Source organism: Helianthus annuus, chromosome 11 (assembly GCF_002127325.2).
Source record: "Helianthus annuus cultivar XRQ/B chromosome 11, HanXRQr2.0-SUNRISE, whole genome shotgun sequence".
Classification (NCBI taxonomy): Eukaryota; Viridiplantae; Streptophyta; class Magnoliopsida; order Asterales; family Asteraceae; genus Helianthus; species Helianthus annuus.
The window spans coordinates 80,277,806-80,298,031 of NC_035443.2; the positions used below are offsets into that span (position 1 = coordinate 80,277,806).

Here is a 20,226-nt window from a genome sequence, read left to right on the forward strand (position 1 = left end):
CATGATTTAATGAATTTAAGGCAAATGATGGGTGGAAACTTGGATTGTTCGAAATTTCCTGGTTTCATAATTTTCAGAATTAATGTCTCATGGTTTATGAATTCGGTGGGGGCCATTGGTGATGCAATAGTGTAATGGACCAGAATGTGCGGAAGATTCTAAGGTTATTCAATTAATTTGGGCCACATATAAAGGAACCCAGGTATGTAATATTGAAGCCCAACAGCTCTTGTATATGCTAAGCCCAACAGCTGGATTTTCATTTTTTATCCGAGATGCACCATTTTTATCCGACATCCTCTGACATCAAAGATACTTGTGTTTCATCCGAGATCATCACAACTCCATTGGACATCATTTTCATCCGCCATCCATCCGAGTTCAAGCCTCATCCGAGATACGTTGATGTTCATTGCTGGGCCACTAAAAGGAGACTATCTAAACCGTAATAAAGAGAGCATAAAACTAGGGGGAGATTGTTAGGTCCAAAGTTTTACGCTTATCTTTATTACGTTTATTCATATATATTTGGTTTAAATTATTTATGTCTTGGGCTTGGGCTAGGCCAAGTGGGCCAATGGGGTAGAGGCTCCTATAAATAGTCTTGATTAGATTGTTAGTAGTAGAGCTCTCCCATAGTGTCACCATGTAGCCCCAAATAGAGAGCCTTGTACCAGACAATCCTAGGGATTGTGTGCAAGGTTCTCGAAGATCGTACCAGACAGTCCTTGAGACTGTGTGCGATCTAAGCAGCGACACTAAGTTATTCAATGAAATATTTCTTTTTGTTCTTGTCGGTTTGATCTTACATTCCGCATTCGATTGAACCGTCGAGTGATATCACGGGTTTTTCGGGACTAACAAGACTGGATGCTAAAGACTTCGTCAACATCCAAGGGGGAGTCTGTTGATGCACTGATGTCTGTTAACTTCGTCTTTATTGAGTCTTGTAATGTATTAGATAGATCAGGGCACGGAAATCGAGAAAACAGGTTTTTAGGTAATTCCGCTTGAAATGGAGTTGATGATGTTTCAAACGAAATTAGCGAGTTCAAGCGAAATTAGTAATTCCGCACGGAATTAACTAATTCCGCGTGAACCAGTGATTCCGTATGAGTTAGCTTCAAGCGGAATTAACCCACTATAAATACCTGTGTGCCTGATTCATTTGAAACGGAATTAGACCATTGATTGTGAGCCAAGGTGCTGCCGAATTGTTATCAGAATTGTAAAAAGCTCAGAATCAATCAATAAGAAGATAATTAGAAAGGAACAAGTTGTTTTACATCTATTACACTGATTCCGCCTTTGTTTTTGATGCTGAACTCTTTTGATTGACTCGTTAGGGTCACACGGCGGTCCAACAGAAAACCAACAAAATGCAACTTGGCTGATCGAATGAGCAACCGATCGAATGGGCTTCTGTCCGGATGACCATCCGCTCGGATGGCCATCCGACCGAGTGGCCATTCGACCAGACAACCCATTCGACTGAATGCCACTCGCCACCGACTTAAACCCTCACTCTCACGCTATAAATACCACCCGTACACCTCCTTTCACTGATTTGACACCTCCATCCGACCACCCGTACTCAAGTCATTCTCAATCACTTTTAATCGAGATTCAAGGCTATTTCGTAAGTATTTCTCCTCAAATCTTGTACAATCATCATCACTAATCACTTCTACATCATCTTCTCCATCAAGATTACACACAAACACTTAATTTTTCTCTGAAATTACTGGTTTGGACCTCTTGAAGGTGGTTTCTACCATTTTGCTCCGGCAAACGGTTAAGGAACACCATCTAATCGAGAATGGTTCTAGATCTAAAGGATTTCACACTTTTAACTTAAATCTCAACAAGATTTCAACACTTTTCGACTGTTTTCAACTTTTCTTCAACCTTTCTACACAAAACCGATGGAATTTGGACTCATTCAGACTCTCTACTCGTCCCTTAGTTGAGAGTTGACTTGAAAACGTATTTCCACGGGAGAGATGACCGATTAACGGGTTGAACATGAAATTCCATCAATATCAGTGAGTCTGATCGAATGGGCTGAGGCCATTCAATCGAATGAGTTTGATTTGGTGTGTTTCCGTTGTTCGACACGTCGTCACGCCGTCTCCGTTAAACCTCAAACCTTTACTTAGAAAATTTTACAAATTTTCAAATAACAGATCGCCCACTTGAGTGGTCATCCCATCCGATCGAATAATGGCCACTCGACCAGGTGACCTATCCCTTTATAAATTCAATGTTTAAACGATTTGACTAAACTTCAAACGTTAACAATTTTCCAAACAAACACATCTCATTCGAATGGCCATCCGTTCGAATGATCATCCGCTCGGATGACCATCCATCCGGATGACCATCCGCTCGAATGGAGTCTCATCCGTTCGGATCACCATCCAAACACTTAGCACATCCGACATTCTGTTTACACATTGCTCAACGCTTACGCTACTGTTCTATGATCAGGCTAACTTCCACGCGCTCCCTTCAATCCAATCAAGTCTGTGTTTACTAGCTAAACACGAATAATGAGTATACTCGAACCCATTTTCTTTTAATGCACTTTTGGGTGTTACATATGTTCACTATCAAAACACAACAACACACAACGCAAACACTTTATGAACGCTATGTCACACCCCCAAAATCCACACGCGGAGTACCACCGCTTGGGAGCGTGACTGACCAGGATCAAGCCACCAATCATATTGAACATGTAATTAATATCAAGTAAAATAAATGTAAACCATACATCCAATACGACAGGTGTTCAAAACATAACCATAGTTTCAAAGTGTAGCGGAAGCATAGTAAATAATCCAACACTAGTTAATAGTTTTAAATGTCATAATAGTTCAACGTAGAAACCACGATCCTTGCCCACAACGACCCGCTTCTCCAGTGCAAGCTCCATAAGTACCTAAGGTCCTGCAAGGCATGCAGCAGAGAGTCAACAACTAGTTGAGCGAGTTCACAGTTAACAGTTCAGTAATAATATGGTATGAGTAATAGTAAGTTCGTTCGTTTATATCATGTTTCATATTTCCATCGCGGCCTCCCAGGCAGGTGTGCGAAGATATTAGGGGATGTTCTTCCCAAGTATTCTAGACTAGGTTTATTTGTATCGCGGCCTCCCAGGCAGGTGTGCGAAGGTTAGTAAGTTTAGTTCGCGGCCTTCCAAAGGCAGGTGTGCGAAGATGTCATAGTATCGCGGCCAACCCGTGGCAGGTGTGCGAAGATCAGTTCAATGAGTGTTACTAGTCTAGTAGGTTCGTATTCGTTAAGTTCTACCATCTGAGTGTGCAGAACAATCTATCAAATCCCATTCCCCACCCGGGAACCCATGCCTTGGCTGTGTGAACTCACCTTGGGTTTGCTCGGTATGCTAAGTATGTGCTCAAAGTAAATCAATCACGTCCTAGAGTATGTACGTACACAATCAGTTTGAATTCATGCAGTTCGCGTATAAGCATAATCAATGATCATCAAGTAGTACACATCACCAGTCAACATCACATAAGTCATGCATAGTGTTTAACATCGGTTAGTTAACTCAGTTACACTTAACAGAATTCAACTAGTTTACTGTGCAGGTTATCCAAGTTGGCGAAACACATCAATTGGCGAAACACAGGTTTGGCGAAACATATTCTGTTTCGTCAAACCTCCTTTGGCGAAACACAATCCCTGTTTCGTCAATTTCTCTTTGGCGAAACATACTCTCTGTTTCGCCGAGTTCCTGTTTCGTTAAAAGCTCAGATTCGTCAAACATTCACATTCGTCAAGCATTCACATTCGTCAAGCATTCACATTCGTCAAGCAGTCAGTTACGCTAACATACAGTTACACGGAAATCATGCAGTTAGATACAGAAACCCTAATCATGGTTATCGGCCGTCATCATCATCATCAATTATACAATAAATCATACAACACAACAATCATCATCAAAATCAATACACGAATTCATTGATACTACCGAGGCCAATACATGCATTCATTTAGAAATCGATTAAGACCTAACCAGTGGCATCCCAACAGTACTTATCAAACCGAAATCATCAGTTGAGTTTAGTCTAGAACATCAAGCCCTATGTATCAATCGATCTATCCGTTCAACCATCTAATCATAGCATAAACTCCGTAATCTATATGTCTATATCATAACAACAACATCAATAATTCATGAGCATGACACTACATCAGAAATCAGTTTATAACAATCCCAAACCATCAACCAATACGAGTAGAAAATACTAACCGCGACAAAGAATGTTAACGAGGTTGATTTGGGACTTCAGGAGCACAAGTTTGCCGTCGCACACACACACACAGGAGTTCTAGGGTTTTCTGTTTTGCTAAAGTATCAAATGGGGAGATTACGTATAACTTATACGCGTTTAAGGTTAACTGGGCCGAACTGGGCCTTGGCGAGACTGATAAGCCGGCGAAACACATGTTTCGTCGAGATGGGATTGGCGAAACAGGTTTCCTGTTTCGCCGAGCTCAAGTTGGCGAATCTAGTTCTTGTCTCGTCGGGCACTATATGGTTTAATCAATCTAAGTTTTCAAGTAGGTCACATGTTATACTTATACAACCAAACACAAACCAAGCAAACACAATAACACTTTCATTCGTCACAACGTACACATTACAAGTCAAACAAGTCAAACGACTAATCAGTCAAAGTCAATGGTCAAGTCAACGTGCATTAAATACGAGTCAGAAGGTCGAGTTGTCACATTATCCCCAACTTGAAAGAAATTTCGTCCCGAAATTTGGTACGTACTTACTGAGGAAGCTAGATAGGTTGCATCGTTCACTGGTTTTCCTGGGGTGTCACATCCTCCCCCCGTTGATCTGGAATTTCGCCCCGAAATTCCGTAGTAGTAGCTTCAGCCCCAGCAGTGGTTGAATTGGTTTCGAATAACTGGGGATACTTTTCTTTCATTTGGTCTTCGCGTTCCCAGGTGTACTCTGGGCCACGTCGGGAGTTCCAACGAACTCGAACAAGAGGGATTCTCTTGTGTTTGAGGACCTTCACATCCCGGTCCGTAATTTCAACAGGTTCCTCGACGAACTGCAACCGCTCGTCGATAGTGAGTTCCTTAAAAGGAATGATAAGGGTCTCATCTGACAGACACTTCTTCAGATTCGACACGTGAAAGACATTGTGAACTGCCCCGAGTTCTGCTGGTAAGTTCAATCTGTAGGCTACCTTGCCGATTTTTTCAATGATCTCGAATGGTCCAACATATCGCGGATTTAACTTACCCCGTTTGCCAAAACGTACCACACCCTTCCAGGGTGAAACTTTTAACAATACCCGGTCGGCGACCTGAAATTCCAAAGGCCTTTTACGCTTATCCGCGTAGGCTTTCTGACGGTCGCGCGCTGCCGCCATACGTTGTCGTATCTGTGCAATCTTTTCTGTGGCGTCCACTACAATCTCTGGACCCGTAATCTGACTATCCCCCACCTCTGCCCAACAGAGAGGTGACCGGCACTTACGCCCGTACAATGCCTCGAATGGAGCGGCTTGAATGCTGGTGTGATAACTGTTATTGTATGAGAACTCCACCAAAGGGAGGTGTTTTTCCCAGCCGTTGCCGAAATCGATAACACATGCCCGGAGCATGTCTTCAAGAGTTTGGATCGTTCGCTCAGACTGCCCATCCGTCTGAGGGTGATATGCCGTGCTCATGTCTAACTTTGAGCCGAAAGATTTGTGCATTGCTTGCCATAGCTCTGACGTGAATCGTGCGTCGCGATCTGAAATGATGGAGATGGGCACCCCGTGCCTTGAAACAACTTCCTTAAGATAAACGTCTGCGAGAGTGGAGAACTTATCCGTTTCCTTTATCGCCAGAAAGTGGGCAGACTTGGTGAGTCGATCCACGATCACCCATATGGTATCATTCCCACGCTGGGATCTAGGTAAGCCTGTAACGAAATCCATGGAAATTTCTTCCCATTTCCATTGCGGTATCTTGGGTTGCTGAAGTAGACCCGCTGGTTTCTGATATTCCACTTTGACCCTTGCACATGTCAAACACTTGCCGACGTAGGTGGCGATGTGGGCCTTCATGCTTGGCCACCAATAAGTAGTTCTGATGTCGTGGTACATTTTGTCCGACCCTGGATGTACCGAATAACGGGACTTGTGAGCTTCATCCATTACAAGCTCTCGTAGACCGCCATAAAGTGGAACCCAAATACGCCCCGTTACATAGTAGGCGCCGTCTTCCTTTTGTTCCATTTGTTGCCTCGAACCACGTAAAGCTTCAGCCTTTACGTTTTCTGGTTTCAATGCTTCCACTTGAGCATCTCGTATCTGTGCAGGAAGACTAGACTGAATAGTGAGCTGCAAAGCTCGTACGCGTCTAGGTAGAGTGTCTTTCCGACTAAGGGCGTCAGCCACAACATTGGCTTTGCCTGGATGGTACTTGATAGCGCATTCATAATCATTCAGTAGTTCCACCCATCTTCGTTGACGCATGTTCAAATCCTTCTGCTTAAGGATATGCTCGAGACTCCTGTGATCGGTGTAAATCGTGCACCTGGTACCGTACAGGTAGTGTCGCCATATCTTAAGCGCGAAAACAACAGCTCCCAGCTCTAAATCGTGCGTCGTGTAGTTCCGTTCGTGAACCTTGAGTTGACGAGAGGCGTAGGCAATCACTTTATCCCGCTGCATCAATACGCAACCAAGACCCTGTATTGATGCGTCACAATAAACCACGAAATCTTCCGTGCCCTCTGGCAACGAGAGAATAGGCGCACTGCAAAGCCTATCCTTTAAGTACTGAAAAGCGGTTTCCTGGGACTCTCCCCAGCGATAGGTGACACCCTTCTGTGTCAGCAGTGTAAGCGGTTGAGCGATCTTTGAAAAGTCTTTGATAAACCGTCTGTAGTAACCCGCCAAACCCAAGAATTGGCGTATTTCCGTTGGTGTACGCGGTGCAGGCCAGTTCCTGATCGAATCTACTTTGGATGGATCGACATGAATCCCATCCCTGTTCACCACATGGCCTAAAAAGTGGACTTCACGAAGCCAGAAGTCGCATTTGGAAAACTTGGCGTACAATTGCTCCTTTCTAAGAAGTTCCAAGATCAATCGTAGGTGTTGCTCGTGCTCCTCTTGACTCTTGGAGTAAATCAAAATGTCGTCGATGAAAACAATGACGAACTTGTCAAGATAGGGTTTACACACCCTGTTCATAAGATCCATGAATACGGCAGGCGCGTTCGTTAACCCGAATGGCATGACAAGAAACTCGTAGTGACCGTAGCAAGTTCTGAATGCGGTTTTGGAGACGTCCTCATCCCGGACTCTCAGCTGATGGTACCCCGACCTCAAATCTATCTTCGAATAGTAACACGACCCTTGCAACTGGTCGAATAAGTCGTCTATGCGTGGAAGAGGATAACGGTTCTTCACCGTCACCTTGTTGAGTTCACGGTAGTCGATGCACATTCTGAACGTACCGTCTTTCTTCTTCACAAAGAGCACTGGAGCTCCCCAAGGCGAAGAGCTTGGACGAATAAAACCCTTTTCCAAGAGCTCTTGTAACTGCTTTGACAATTCTTCCAATTCTGATGGAGCTAGACGATACGGTGCGCGAGCTATGGGTGCTGCTCCTGGAGCGAGCTCGATCTGAAATTCGACCTGACGATGAGGCGGTAAGCCAGGTAAGTCTTCAGGAAACACCTGAGGGTAATCGCGTACAATTGGAATATCCTCCAATTTCTTTTCCTTTGCTGTTGCGTCTGTGACAAGTGCCAGAATGGCAGTGTGTCCCTTTCGTAAACATTTCTGCGCCTTTAAGAAAGAGATGATGCCAACCACAGCACCACTCTTGTCACCTTGAACTTCGAGAGGTTCCTGACTAGAGCGAGGAATACGAATAACCTTCTCCTTGCATAAAATCTCTGCGCGATGTTGGGATAACCAATCCATACCGATGACGACGTCGAAACTACCCAAGACTATGGGTATAAGATCAATCGAGAAAGTCTGACCAGCTAGAACGATGTTACAGCCCTTGATTACATGTGCCGCTTCTACACTTTTACCATTTGCCAGTTCTACGACGTGTTTAGTGTTTAGGGGTGTTGGTGTACGTTTTAACAATTTACTCATTTTCAATGACATATAACTTGTATCAGCACCCGAATCAAATAAGACAGTAACATAAATATCGTCGAGAAGAAACTTACCCATAACCACATTGGGGTCATTCATTTCGTCACCCCGACCTAGCATGAACATACGACCAAGAGCTTCGTTGCCATTGTTGTTGTTTCCCCCGTTGTTGTTGTTATTGTTGTTATTCCCGTTGCCCTGGTTGTTGTTGTTGTTGCGATTCTGGTTCAACTGTGGGCAATCGCGTTTGTAGTGGCCTTCAGCCCCACACTGGAAACATCCCCGGTTTCCACGCTGTGGCTGCTGCTGCTGGTTCTGTGGAGCTGGCGGTGGGAGTTGCTGGTTTTGGTTTGCTGGTCGCGAGCTTCTACAATCTTTAGCCTCATGGCCCGGCTTGTGGCATCTTTGACAACGTTCCCTGCGACATCTTCCACTGTGGTGTTTGTTGCACCTGTTACACCACGGGTGAGTTCCCCTATAACCACTCTGCCCCTGGTTGCCCGATGATTGCTGATTCGGGCTCTGATAATCGTTGGTGCGACGCTGCTGAGTTTGGGACTGAACCGAAACTGATCCCTTGCTGGAATCCCCATCCCACTTTCTTTTGTTCTCGCTGGTTGTGGCAGAAGTAGTAGCAGCTGGAGTGGCTGAAGTAGTAACTGTAGCAGTAGCGTTGACACGCTTAGGCAGTTTATTCTGGTCCACTGCCTGGTCGGTGATGCAATGAGCGAGGCGTTGAATAGCCTAGATGTTGTCGAGATTAGCCGATGTTACGTGGCTCTGGATTTCCGGTGCCAACCCCTTGAGATACATCTCGATGCGCTTGTATGGAGGGTCTACCATAGTTGGGCACAGCACGGCCAGCTCATTTGACCGTTTAGTATACGCTTCAATCTCTGATCCAACCATTTTCAGGTTATACAGCTCGTCTTCCAGTTTGTGAATATCTTCACGCGTGCAATACTCTCTCTTGATAAGTTCCTTAAAATCGTTCCAGGGTGTGGCGTTAGCAGCTGCCAACCCCAGAATTTGCACCTGCGCGTTCCACCAGGTTAGCGCTATTCCCTCCAAGGTGCCAGTTGCATACTTGACCTTGCGAGCCTCAGGGCACTCGCACATTTCGAACACAGATTCTAGCTTTTCAAACCAATGGAGGAGTCCCACTGCCCCCTCGGTGCCACTGAAAGAATTTGGACGACAGTCCATGAAGTTCTTGAAGGTGCAGACAGGCTGCTGCGCGTGTTGACCTATTGTACGAATAGGACGAAGTTAAATAAGGGAGTTAATGTAGGATCTAAAGACCCTAGTATGAGTCTATACTGCAGGGTATACTACCTGCTTGAGCGGCTGCAACTGCCGCAGCAACGAGAGCCTCTAGCTGGGCTTGAGTCATGTTAATTCGTGTGGCCATTGATCTTCACATCAAAGGCAACATAAGTGAGAAAGGTTCGCGAATAGTGCGATGACAGAAGAGTGTAAGCACATAGGTGTTCTCAAGCAGTAACAGATAGCGAGCAATAATAGGGTAAGCATACTACGAGCAAAGTTCTAAGCAGTTCTAGCAAGCAGGTAATAAACATAAACCTTATTACCTAGGATGTCGAGTCTTGCACGTGGAGCGAAGCGTCGTTGTGGATCGTTGAGAGCACTGTTCTGGTTATAGTCTGGTTTTAATAAAAACGTTTTCCCATATTAAAACCAAGTTCTCTATAACCAATGGCTCTGATACCAATCTGTCACACCCCCAAAATCCACACGCGGAGTACCACCGCTTGGGAGCGTGACTGACCAGGATCAAGCCACCAATCATATTGAACATGTAATTAATATCAAGTAAAATAAATGTAAACCATACATCCAATACGACAGGTGTTCAAAACATAACCATAGTTTCAAAGTGTAGCGGAAGCATAGTAAATAATCCAACACTAGTTAATAGTTTTAAATGTCATAATAGTTCAACGTAGAAACCATGATCCTTGCCCACAACGACCCGCTTCTCCAGTGCAAGCTCCATAAGTACCTAAGGTCCTGCAAGGCATGCAGCAGAGAGTCAACAACTAGTTGAGCGAGTTCACAGTTAACAGTTCAGTAATAATATGGTATGAGTAATAGTAAGTTCGTTCGTTTATATCATGTTTCATATTTCCATCGCGGCCTCCCAGGCAGGTGTGCGAAGATATTAGGGGATGTTCTTCCCAAGTATTCTAGACTAGGTTTATTTGTATCGCGGCCTCCCAGGCAGGTGTGCGAAGGTTAGTAAGTTTAGTTCGCGGCCTTCCAAAGGCAGGTGTGCGAAGATGTCATAGTATCGCGGCCAACCCGTGGCAGGTGTGCGAAGATCAGTTCAATGAGTGTTACTAGTCTAGTAGGTTCGTATTCGTTAAGTTCTACCATCTGAGTGTGCATAACAATCTATCAAATCCCATTCCCCACCCGGGAACCCATGCCTTGGCTGTGTGAACTCACCTTGGGTTTGCTCGGTATGCTAAGTATGTGCTCAAAGTAAATCAATCACGTCCTAGAGTATGTACGTACACAATCAGTTTGAATTCATGCAGTTCGCGTATAAGCATAATCAATGATCATCAAGTAGTACACATCACCAGTCAACATCACATAAGTCATGCATAGTGTTTAACATCAGTTAGTTAACTCAGTTACACTTAACAGAATTCAACTAGTTTACTGTGCAGGTTATCCAAGTTGGCGAAACACATCAATTGGCGAAACACAGGTTTGGCGAAACATATTCTGTTTCGTCAAACCTCCTTTGGCGAAACACAATCCCTGTTTCGTCAATTTCTCTTTGGCGAAACATACTCTCTGTTTCGCCGAGTTCCTGTTTCGTTAAAAGCTCAGATTCGTCAAACATTCACATTCGTCAAGCATTCACATTCGTCAAGCATTCACATTCGTCAAGCAGTCAGTTACGCTAACATACAGTTACACGGAAATCATGCAGTTAGATACAGAAACCCTAATCATGGTTATCGGCCGTCATCATCATCATCAATTATACAATAAATCATACAACACAGCAATCATCATCAAAATCAATACACGAATTCATTGATACTACCGAGGCCAATACATGCATTCATTTAGAAATCGATTTAGACCTAACCAGTGGCATCCCAACAGTACTTATCAAACCGAAATCATCAGTTGAGTTTAGTCTAGAACATCAAGCCCTATGTATCAATCAATCTATCCGTTCAACCATCTAATCATAGCATAAACTCCGTAATCTATATGTCTATATCATAACAACAACATCAATAATTCATGAGCATGACACTACATCAGAAATCAGTTTATAACAATCCCAAACCATCAACCAATACGAGTAGAAAATACTAACCGCGACAAAGAATGTTAACGAGGTTGATTTGGGACTTCAGGAGCACAAGTTTGCCGTCGCACACACACACATAGCAGTTCTAGGGTTTTTTGTTTTGCTAAAGTATCAAATGGGGAGATTACGTATAACTTATACGCGTTTAAGGTTAACTGGGCCGAACTGGGCCTTGGCGAGACTGATAAGCCGGCGAAACACATGTTTCGTCGAGATGGGATTGGCGAAACAGGTTTCCTGTTTCGCCGAGCTCAAGTTGGCGAATCTAGTTCTTGTCTCGTCGGGCACTATATGGTTTAATCAATCTAAGTTTTCAAGTAGGTCACATGTTATACTTATACAACCAAACACAAACCAAGCAAACACAATAACACTTTCATTCGTCACAACGTACACATTACAAGTCAAACAAGTCAAACGACTAATCAGTCAAAGTCAATGGTCAAGTCAACGTGCATTAAATACGAGTCAGAAGGTCGAGTTGTCACACGCTAACCGCTCCCGCATGTTATACGTGATCTATGAATGCTTGTTACTATGCTTATACAGTGTTACACTATACCACCTCTAGCAATGATAGTACTATAGTTTGGACTCAGCACCTGTCATGGACAGGGGTTGCTAGGGATCACATCACTTTACTTCACGTGTTCGTTGAACATGTGTCGCGCATACTCTACAACGCAGTCTCGTGGTTAAGTTGTATACATTGTTTGGTAGTTACATGCTTCGCCCGTTACGTGATACATGCTGGTTACGCGTAAACGCTTTCTCTACTATATGCTATGCAAATTTGTGTACTCACCTTTACATTTTATGTATTGACTTTATTTTAACGTATGTGACAGGATGATTGGATGTTATGCCTTGCTGAATCGAGTAGGAAGTCTAGAAACCCACCGCTAAATAAAATCTGAGTTGTCGGAATAGTGTTTGTTCTTGAGACTGAAATCTGTAATGACTGTTTGCTTTATATGTTTGATAGTATGGGATATTAAAGGTTAAATATATTGTCATTAATAGTTGTTATGTATTCTCCTGGACAACCTGTTTCGCTCAGTGCCACGCCCAGATGTTTCCGCTATCGGTTGGGGTGTGACAGATGCATCTTTTTGACGCTTACTCGCTTCCTGTTCATTTGCATTACTCTTTCTTTTGAAAAAAGAATGTACTGTCTTCGGATTTCCCATGGTAATTTACAACACTACAGCTAACAGCTTAGAGCAATTCAAATTCAAATTCTATCAGATTGAAGCAATGAAGCAAAAACCCAAATCAAATTTAAGCAATGAAGCAATTCAGATTCTAATTCTATCTAATTCTATCAAATTGAAGCAATATTACAATTTACAAACCTCTGGTTCTGTGGTTCGAGTTCGAGCATGCGTCTTCAAATCGCTGCAGGCCTCTTCAAAATTCAAATCATTGCAGGCCTACAAGAGGGGGTGGGGGAGTATTGTTAGGCAAAACGCTGCAGGTTGTTCACTTCTTCCCTGGCTGACGCTTCCTGGCTCGCTACAATCAAATGGAACCCTAAATCCTAATCGGCTAATCTTGAAAAAGGAACCAGTGATGTCTGGCCAAAAAACATGCCATGGCAGTGAGTGGGAGGGGGGTTATTTTTTATTGGGCTTATGGAGTTATGGGCTAAATATGTTTACTTAATTTGGGTTGTGTTATCAAAGTAGAAAACACTAACTTTTTATCCAAAATAACATGCCCGTGCCGAACATAGTAGGTATAAAAAATTTCGATCGAACTGCGAAAAATTAGCACTTCTTTCCGAAAAACGTGCCAGGGCCGTGGCCCTGGCACAAGCCTTCTAAAAACCGCCCATGATTGTAATCTATATGTTAGGTCCATAAGTTTTACGCTTATCTTTATTACGGTCCTTTATGTTATTTGTTTTTAAATTAGCACTTGGGCTTGGGCTTGGGCTAGGCCATGTGGGCCAATAGGGTAGAGGCTCCTATAAATAGTCTTATGTCTAGATTATTGTAGTAGAGCTCTCCTATTGTGCCATCATGTAACCTCCCAAAGGAGAACCTTGTACCCGACAATCCTAGAGATTGTGTGCAAGGTTCTCGGAGATCGTACCAGACAGTCTTCGAGACTGTGTGCGATCTAAGCAGCGACACTACGTTATTTAATAAAATATTTCTTTTTGTTCTTGTCGGTTTGATTTTACTTTCCGCATTCGATCGAACCATAGAGTGATGTCACGGGTTTTTCGGGACTAACAAGTGGTATCAGAGCCATTGAAGTCTTTCAAAGGCTCGGTTTTGATATCACTCGAAGAACAAGAAGAATATATTTGCACAGTGTCGGGAATTATGTTCGTCAAAGGTGAGATCTCCGGTTTATGAATTCTGGTTTTTCATTCACAGATCTTTGCCGTATCCCGGAGATGCCGTATCAGCTGGAGTATGATGTCTCTGGTGAACATGATGTGAAGAAGGTGGTTTTGGGTTGTGACGCTAGGTGTACGGTGGCGGAGTAGGGTGGTTGACGGTGGTTCTGGACGGAGGCAGAAGGAGGAAGACGGTGGGTGACCGGTGATGGTGGCTGGTGGCGACTAATTATGGTGGTGCTGTGCGGCAGAGCAACACCGTCACCTAGAAAACACGATTACGTCACTTTAACTCTCTCCTCCGACACTCATCCTCTCCGCGACAACGACGACCGAGCGATATTATTGAGCTTGAGCTCGAAACAACCAAGTTGTTATTATTTTGATACAGTATCTGTTTCGAGAATTTCACATGTTCTGGCTTCATAAATTCAGGGCTTACATCATCAGTGGATATGAATTTCGACATGTCAGTGCTTGAAATCCGGTGGTGAAAAACGGGTCAAGATCTTCGCCTGTATACACACCATTGTTGATCAGATTCGAGAAGTAGGAACTGGGTGTTGATCTGTAACGGGTCAAACCGTTCATGTTTTCTTGCTGCTGATGCTGATTATTATTATTATTGTGATGGTGAATGTGTCCGACTGTAAGGAGATGCAGATTGACGGAGATATACGTCGGAGATCGGAGATCGGTTTATGGTGTCGGAGATGGGGTTGCATGTGGTGACTGAGGAACGATGTTCGAAGGCAATGACGTCACAAAATCAGAGAATGTTGGGGAATGTTGGTTGGCGGCTGCACATGGGTCACATCAAAATCATCAAAAACCCTAATGATTTGTGTCCGTTGGATGATGGAAATCGTAAAGATGATATGGGACCTAATCATGAGGTAATATTTGAGAAAGTTACTGCTGTAAATCAACATGTGGGGCCAGCTGAAGTGTTTTATTTAATAAAAATGGATCAGTGGAGAATGATATTAGCCCAGATAGATGTAGTTGGCCTTCACCTGTGGTGGGCCCAGCGTCTATATTGAAATCAGTTGGATCAGATGATGTTACTGGACTAAATTCAGGTCGAACAAGATTTATTATACATCTTTTGGGCCCACATTGAGCAAAGATGGTAAATTATTCCTTTGAAAACATATGGTTAATTATTTTTGTTGCGCGACTTGAATACCAGACGGATCTTTTTGAATCCGTGTGTTCTTGTTAGTAAAAAGTTCATATCATTCTTCGGCCCTGATCCGAGACGGAATCATATGCATCCGAGTCCTCCGTCGTTCGTCCGACATCGTTCAACTTCATCCGACATAGATTCTACCACCATCCGAGATACGCTGCTGGGCCACTAAAAGGAGAAGACCCAAAACTGGAGATCGTCTGAACCATAATAAAGAGAGCATAAAACTAGGGGGAGATTGTTAGGTCCATAAGTTTTACGCTTATCTTTATTACGGTCCTTTATGTTATTTGTTTTTAAATTAGCACTTGGGCTTGGGCTAGGCCATGTGGGCCAATAGGGTAGAGGCTCCTATAAATAGTCTCATGTCTAGATTATTGTAGTAGAGCTCTCCTATTGTGTCATTATGTAACCTCCCAAAGGAGAACCTTGTACCCGACAATCCTAGAGATTGTGTGCAAGGTTCTCGGAGATCGTACCAGACAGTCTTCGAGACTGTGTGCGATCTAAGCAGCGACACTACGTTATTTAATAAAATATTTCTTTTTGTTCTTGTCGGTTTGATCTTACTTTCCGCATTCGATCGAACCGTAGAGTGATGTCATGGGTTTTTCGGGACTAACACTATATATAATATATATCATTACCACTATACAAACCATAATGCATACATTACAACAACCATTGCATCAATATGTTGCAAATTATATTTATACAAGATTTTGGCTAAATTAATTAGATTATTATAAATAACAATAATTTACAAATAAAACAACACAACTTTGAATGGATCAAACCGATTGAATATGGTAAGATAATGAAACCATTATTTGATTAGGTTACAACCACTTAAGCACAATTTACAACCATACATGCATACAAAACAGATTGAATTTGGTAAGGTAATGAAACTATTATTTGATTAAGATGCATACAAATGTTTCAAAATAATAGTATATAAATAAATAGAGTAAACTGCCATTTTGGTCCCTTTGATTTGGGCAGTTTTGCCATTTTAGTCTAAATCTCAAACTTTTTAAATCTGGGTCCCTGTGGTTTCACTTTTATTGCCATTTTAGTCCAAAATTCAAAAACTCCATTTTTTACTGTTGCAACCTGCCTATTTTGTTCTTTTGTGCAGGGGTATTTTCGTCCAACTGCTTTTCATTTAACATTTTTCTTAATTAAAAAACTAAACTAAATACATTTGTTAATTAAATACCCCAGCACAAAAAGACAAAATAGGCAGGTTATAATAGTAAAAAAAAGGAGTTTTTTTTTTTAATTTTGGGCTAAAATGACAATAAAAGTGAAACCACAGGGACCCAAATTTAAAAAGTTTCAGATTTGGGCTAAAATGACAAAACTGCCCAAACCTCAGGGACCAAAATGGTAGTTTACTCAAATAAATAAATAAATGTACCCGAGTAGAAGTGCACGGGCCGTTTGGGCCAAACCATGCCTAAACTAGAAGCTTAGACTTCAATCTTAAAGCCCGTTGGGCTATGCTGGTTTAACCATTGTTGGGTTGGGCTTATAATTGTTCATCTACCTGCTTTTATTGTACAAAAGCTTCATTTCACCCATGATTATGGGTATTGGTGAAAAGCATGCTAATTATGAATCAAAACCGAACTGACAAATAAAACCAGATCAAAGTAACCAACCCAAACTAATTATCAACCTACAGTTCGGTTCGGCGTTGTTTTGTTTAGTTTTTAAAAAAACCAAAAATCGCGTTCAGTTTCAGTTATACCACGTTCCAAACCGAATGGACTTGTACAAAAATCAGTCACAAATTTATTATTGTATGTCAATTCTTTTTTCAAGCCCAAACATTTTAGAATCAAATGCAGAATAAAAAAAATGTGCCACAACAGACCCTAACCCATACTAAAACCGAAAAACCATTCGATTTCCTAGACCCGAAAAACAAAAGTTTCGGTTTTGATTCGTATGGAACCTAAACCAACTCAAACCATTTACAGCGCACCCCTTAAATAATACAAAATGGAACTTATATATATATGTTGAATGCTATAACAATTGATTAAAAACTATAAAATCAACATAGATATAAATCAGTTTAAAATCCTAAAAACAGGATACCCACCAATTCACCATATACACCAGTTATGTATCAAAATCCTTTACAAGATTAAAACTAAAAAATTATCATCTTAATGTAGCCTTTGTCTCTTTCCAATTGACCCTAAATTACCACCAGGGCAAGCAGCCATCATTCTCCCTTGAAAACTAACATCACCGAAACTCAAAACACCACCGCCATTGCAGCCGCCAGCCATCATCTGAGACGAGCTCCCACACGCCATTTCCGTATACGGTTGCGGTTGCTTCACCATCATCAAAGGAGACGTTAACAACTTATTCGGATGTGTGTGTGTGACGTCCTGTTTTTGGGCTGTGGTTGTTTGATCAACCACAGCCATCATTGGTGAGATGTGAAATGACTTTAGTGGTGGCGGATTCCGCCACCTGGGAAGCGGGCCCGCCAGAAGCAGGTTCTGCAGAAGCGGGCCCGCGTCAACTACTGCTTGTAGGAAACTCCCCTTTTGAGGCAAAGTCTTGCCTTTAATCATGTTCTCCATGACCAAGGTAGCTTGGTCCACTTTCTGAACATTCTCTGACGTATTCAAACCGTTCGAATATCCACCGTTTTGATTGTAATTTTGAACAAACGTCGTTTCAACGTTCATGTTCGAAAACTCAGGAGACGAAATGGGGTCAAACAGCGAGTCAACAGGAGGTGAACTCTGGTTATAAGCCTCGGAAAGACTGTTAGATTCGGTAATACTTGAATGCGCTTTAGTGGGCATCATTAACGGGCCTTGATGAGGCTGCTGAACCTGATCGAAACAGTTAGGAACCGACGTGTTTGTCGCGTTGAACATTTGTTGATCATTTGATGACTTGGCCTTGTTTAGTAACTTCTGAAGTTGATCTTTTGCTTCATCTCTTTCTTGACAAGCAACCTTTAGCATTTGTAATAACTGTTTCATGGATTCTGTGTTTCTTTTCATTTCTTCATTGGTTTCTGCTTTTACTGCTTCTAATTCAAGTGTTGTGTACAAAAGCTTTTCTTTCAGTACATCAATATTCTGCAATTTTTCAAACAAATATTATTAAAAAACAAATAAATTTGTTGATAAATAATGAAATATGATCAACAGACAAACTTGATGGGGTAAAAATAACTTTTGTGATTAAATTATGAGTTATTATTTAATAATAAAATATGGCCATATGGGGTATGAGAAATCAACCTTAACAAAGACTTCCAATGGTAGAAAGACTGTTTTTAACAAAAGAAAACAGTAAAAGTGATGAGAAATGCAAATTAAAAAAAACAAAAAAATATGTATGTGTGTGTGAAAGAGGGTTGGAATGTTGGATACTTGGATTCTAAAATATAAAAAGACTAATAAAGATGTTTACCGTACAAGTAGTTAGTAGTTACTACATGAATGATAATGGTAAAACTAAATAGTAATTACATGCAAAAATCATTTAAGTATTTAATATACATAAACAGAGAAACAATTTATTTAGTATGAATCCTTTTGCCAAAAAAAAAAAACGGTTAAGACACATTAATGAGACCAAAAAGGTCCACTTGGATCTCACCATTGATGATTTGAAGACAAAATTGTGATCAAGATTGGTTTAAACAGAAACTCAAGAACATATATTGTGTAATTAAGATCAAAATCTACAGAATTCACAAAAAAAAAAAAAAAAAAAAAATTCCCAAAATTCACTTGTAAATTAAATTAAAATTAACCAACAATGCATTTGATTGACAAATTGGATATGATCTTGAAATGGTTTTATTTGACCAAATATCAAAATCTTGAAAACCCATTTAAAAAATCACTAAATTGACTCATACCCATTTCAAAACACGAGTGAAACTTGCAAGAAGAATCCCAGAAGATAAAATGATGAACTTTGAAGTCAATTTCTATGGAAAAAAATGAAAAAAAAAATCAAAAGCAAAATTCTTGAAAAACCCATTGTAAAAAAGTCCTTAATTGATCACACACCCATCTCAAAATCAAGTGAAACTTGCAAGAAATGCAAGTGAAATAGTATAAGAATACTCAAAAATGGCAGAAAACCAGTCTTTATCTCCAAAAAAATGCTAAAAATTCAATAATTCAACAATAAAAAACTTGAAAATCCATTAAATAAGATTAAAAATCCAAGTAATTGACAAATCAAACAAATCCCAGAAAAAAAAAAAAGATTTGAACTTGCACACAAATTCTAGTGAAAAGCATCATAAGAACACTCAACAATGGCGGCAAAATTCAAGAATTCAAGAACTCAAGAACAAGAATCTTGTAAAAAAACATTGAAAAATGTCTAACCTTTACCACAAACCCATTTGAAATCTCACATGATCTTTGCACAAAATGCAAGTAATTAACTAATCAAACTAAACCCTTAAGAAAAAGATTGATCTTGAACTCATAAGAACTCTCAAGAATTTCAGAAAAAAAAACAATCTTTATCACCATAAAAAGCGGCAAAATTCAAGAATTGAACATAGAAAAAAGAAAGAATAATAATAATAATAATAACCCACCTCTTGATAACTCCATAAAGATGCAAATTCATCCATTCTTTCTCTTTCTTCCGTGTTGTTTGTGGGGAAATAAAGCAAAATCTTGTGGGGGGAGTCTTATGGAGACAAGGGTGTGGACTCTTTTATAGAACAATGGCTATGGGGGGTATAAGACAAGCCTTTTTTTTTTTTTTTTTGAAAAGGAATATGTAAATAAAATAAATAAGTTTCGGTGGATTTTTTGTTTTTAAAAATTTTGGAGGGTTATTGACTTATTTACAATTTTTAAAGGAGATTTGTCTCTTGCCAAAAATGATTCTCTCTGATGGTTGTTATGGGCAATAAATAGGCAATTTAAATTTACATTTTAACAAAGGTAAGTTGCCTTTAATAACATCACTATGCAAAGTAAGACTTTTGGAGCTTTTTTTTGAGAGATAATATTGTAATCATAAAACTTAACGGTTTGAATTGGTTAGATAAAGTAGTTTGAGAAATATAAGATGAATTTAATTTTTGATAAAAGATATTGATCATTTTAACCAGTTCAGTTTCTAAGATTGTGGA

At 41.0% G+C, this 20,226-nt stretch overlaps 1 protein-coding gene across 2 annotated transcripts; it reads right to left on the minus strand.

Annotated features, from left to right (window-relative positions):
• Positions 1-17,117: 17,117 nt before the first annotated feature.
• LOC110890532 lies at positions 17,118-19,825 on the minus strand. Of its 2 annotated transcripts, none has more exons than XM_022138154.2 (2): positions 19,681-19,825; positions 17,118-18,190 (listed from the first exon to the last, which is right to left on the minus strand). In XM_022138154.2, exons 1-2 carry the CDS (start codon positions 19,714-19,716, stop codon positions 17,252-17,254), a joined length of 975 nt encoding a protein of 324 aa, XP_021993846.1. In that variant the 5' UTR covers positions 19,717-19,825; the 3' UTR covers positions 17,118-17,251. The 2 variants fall into 2 exon arrangements, with proteins under 2 accessions (XP_021993846.1, XP_021993847.1); XM_022138155.2 differs by lacking the exon at positions 19,681-19,825 and adding an exon at positions 19,463-19,567.
• Positions 19,826-20,226: the final 401 nt, after the last annotated feature.

Bases quoted from the DNA above. Each gene is read 5' to 3' on its own strand.
- LOC110890532 (XM_022138154.2), bottom strand. From the start codon at position 19,716: ATGGATGAATTTGCATCTTTATGGAGTTATCAAGAG. The intron at 18,191-19,680 runs GTGGGTTATTAT...GAAAAATTGCAG, and splicing joins CTTTATGGAGTTATCAAGAG to AATATTGATGTACTGAAAGA.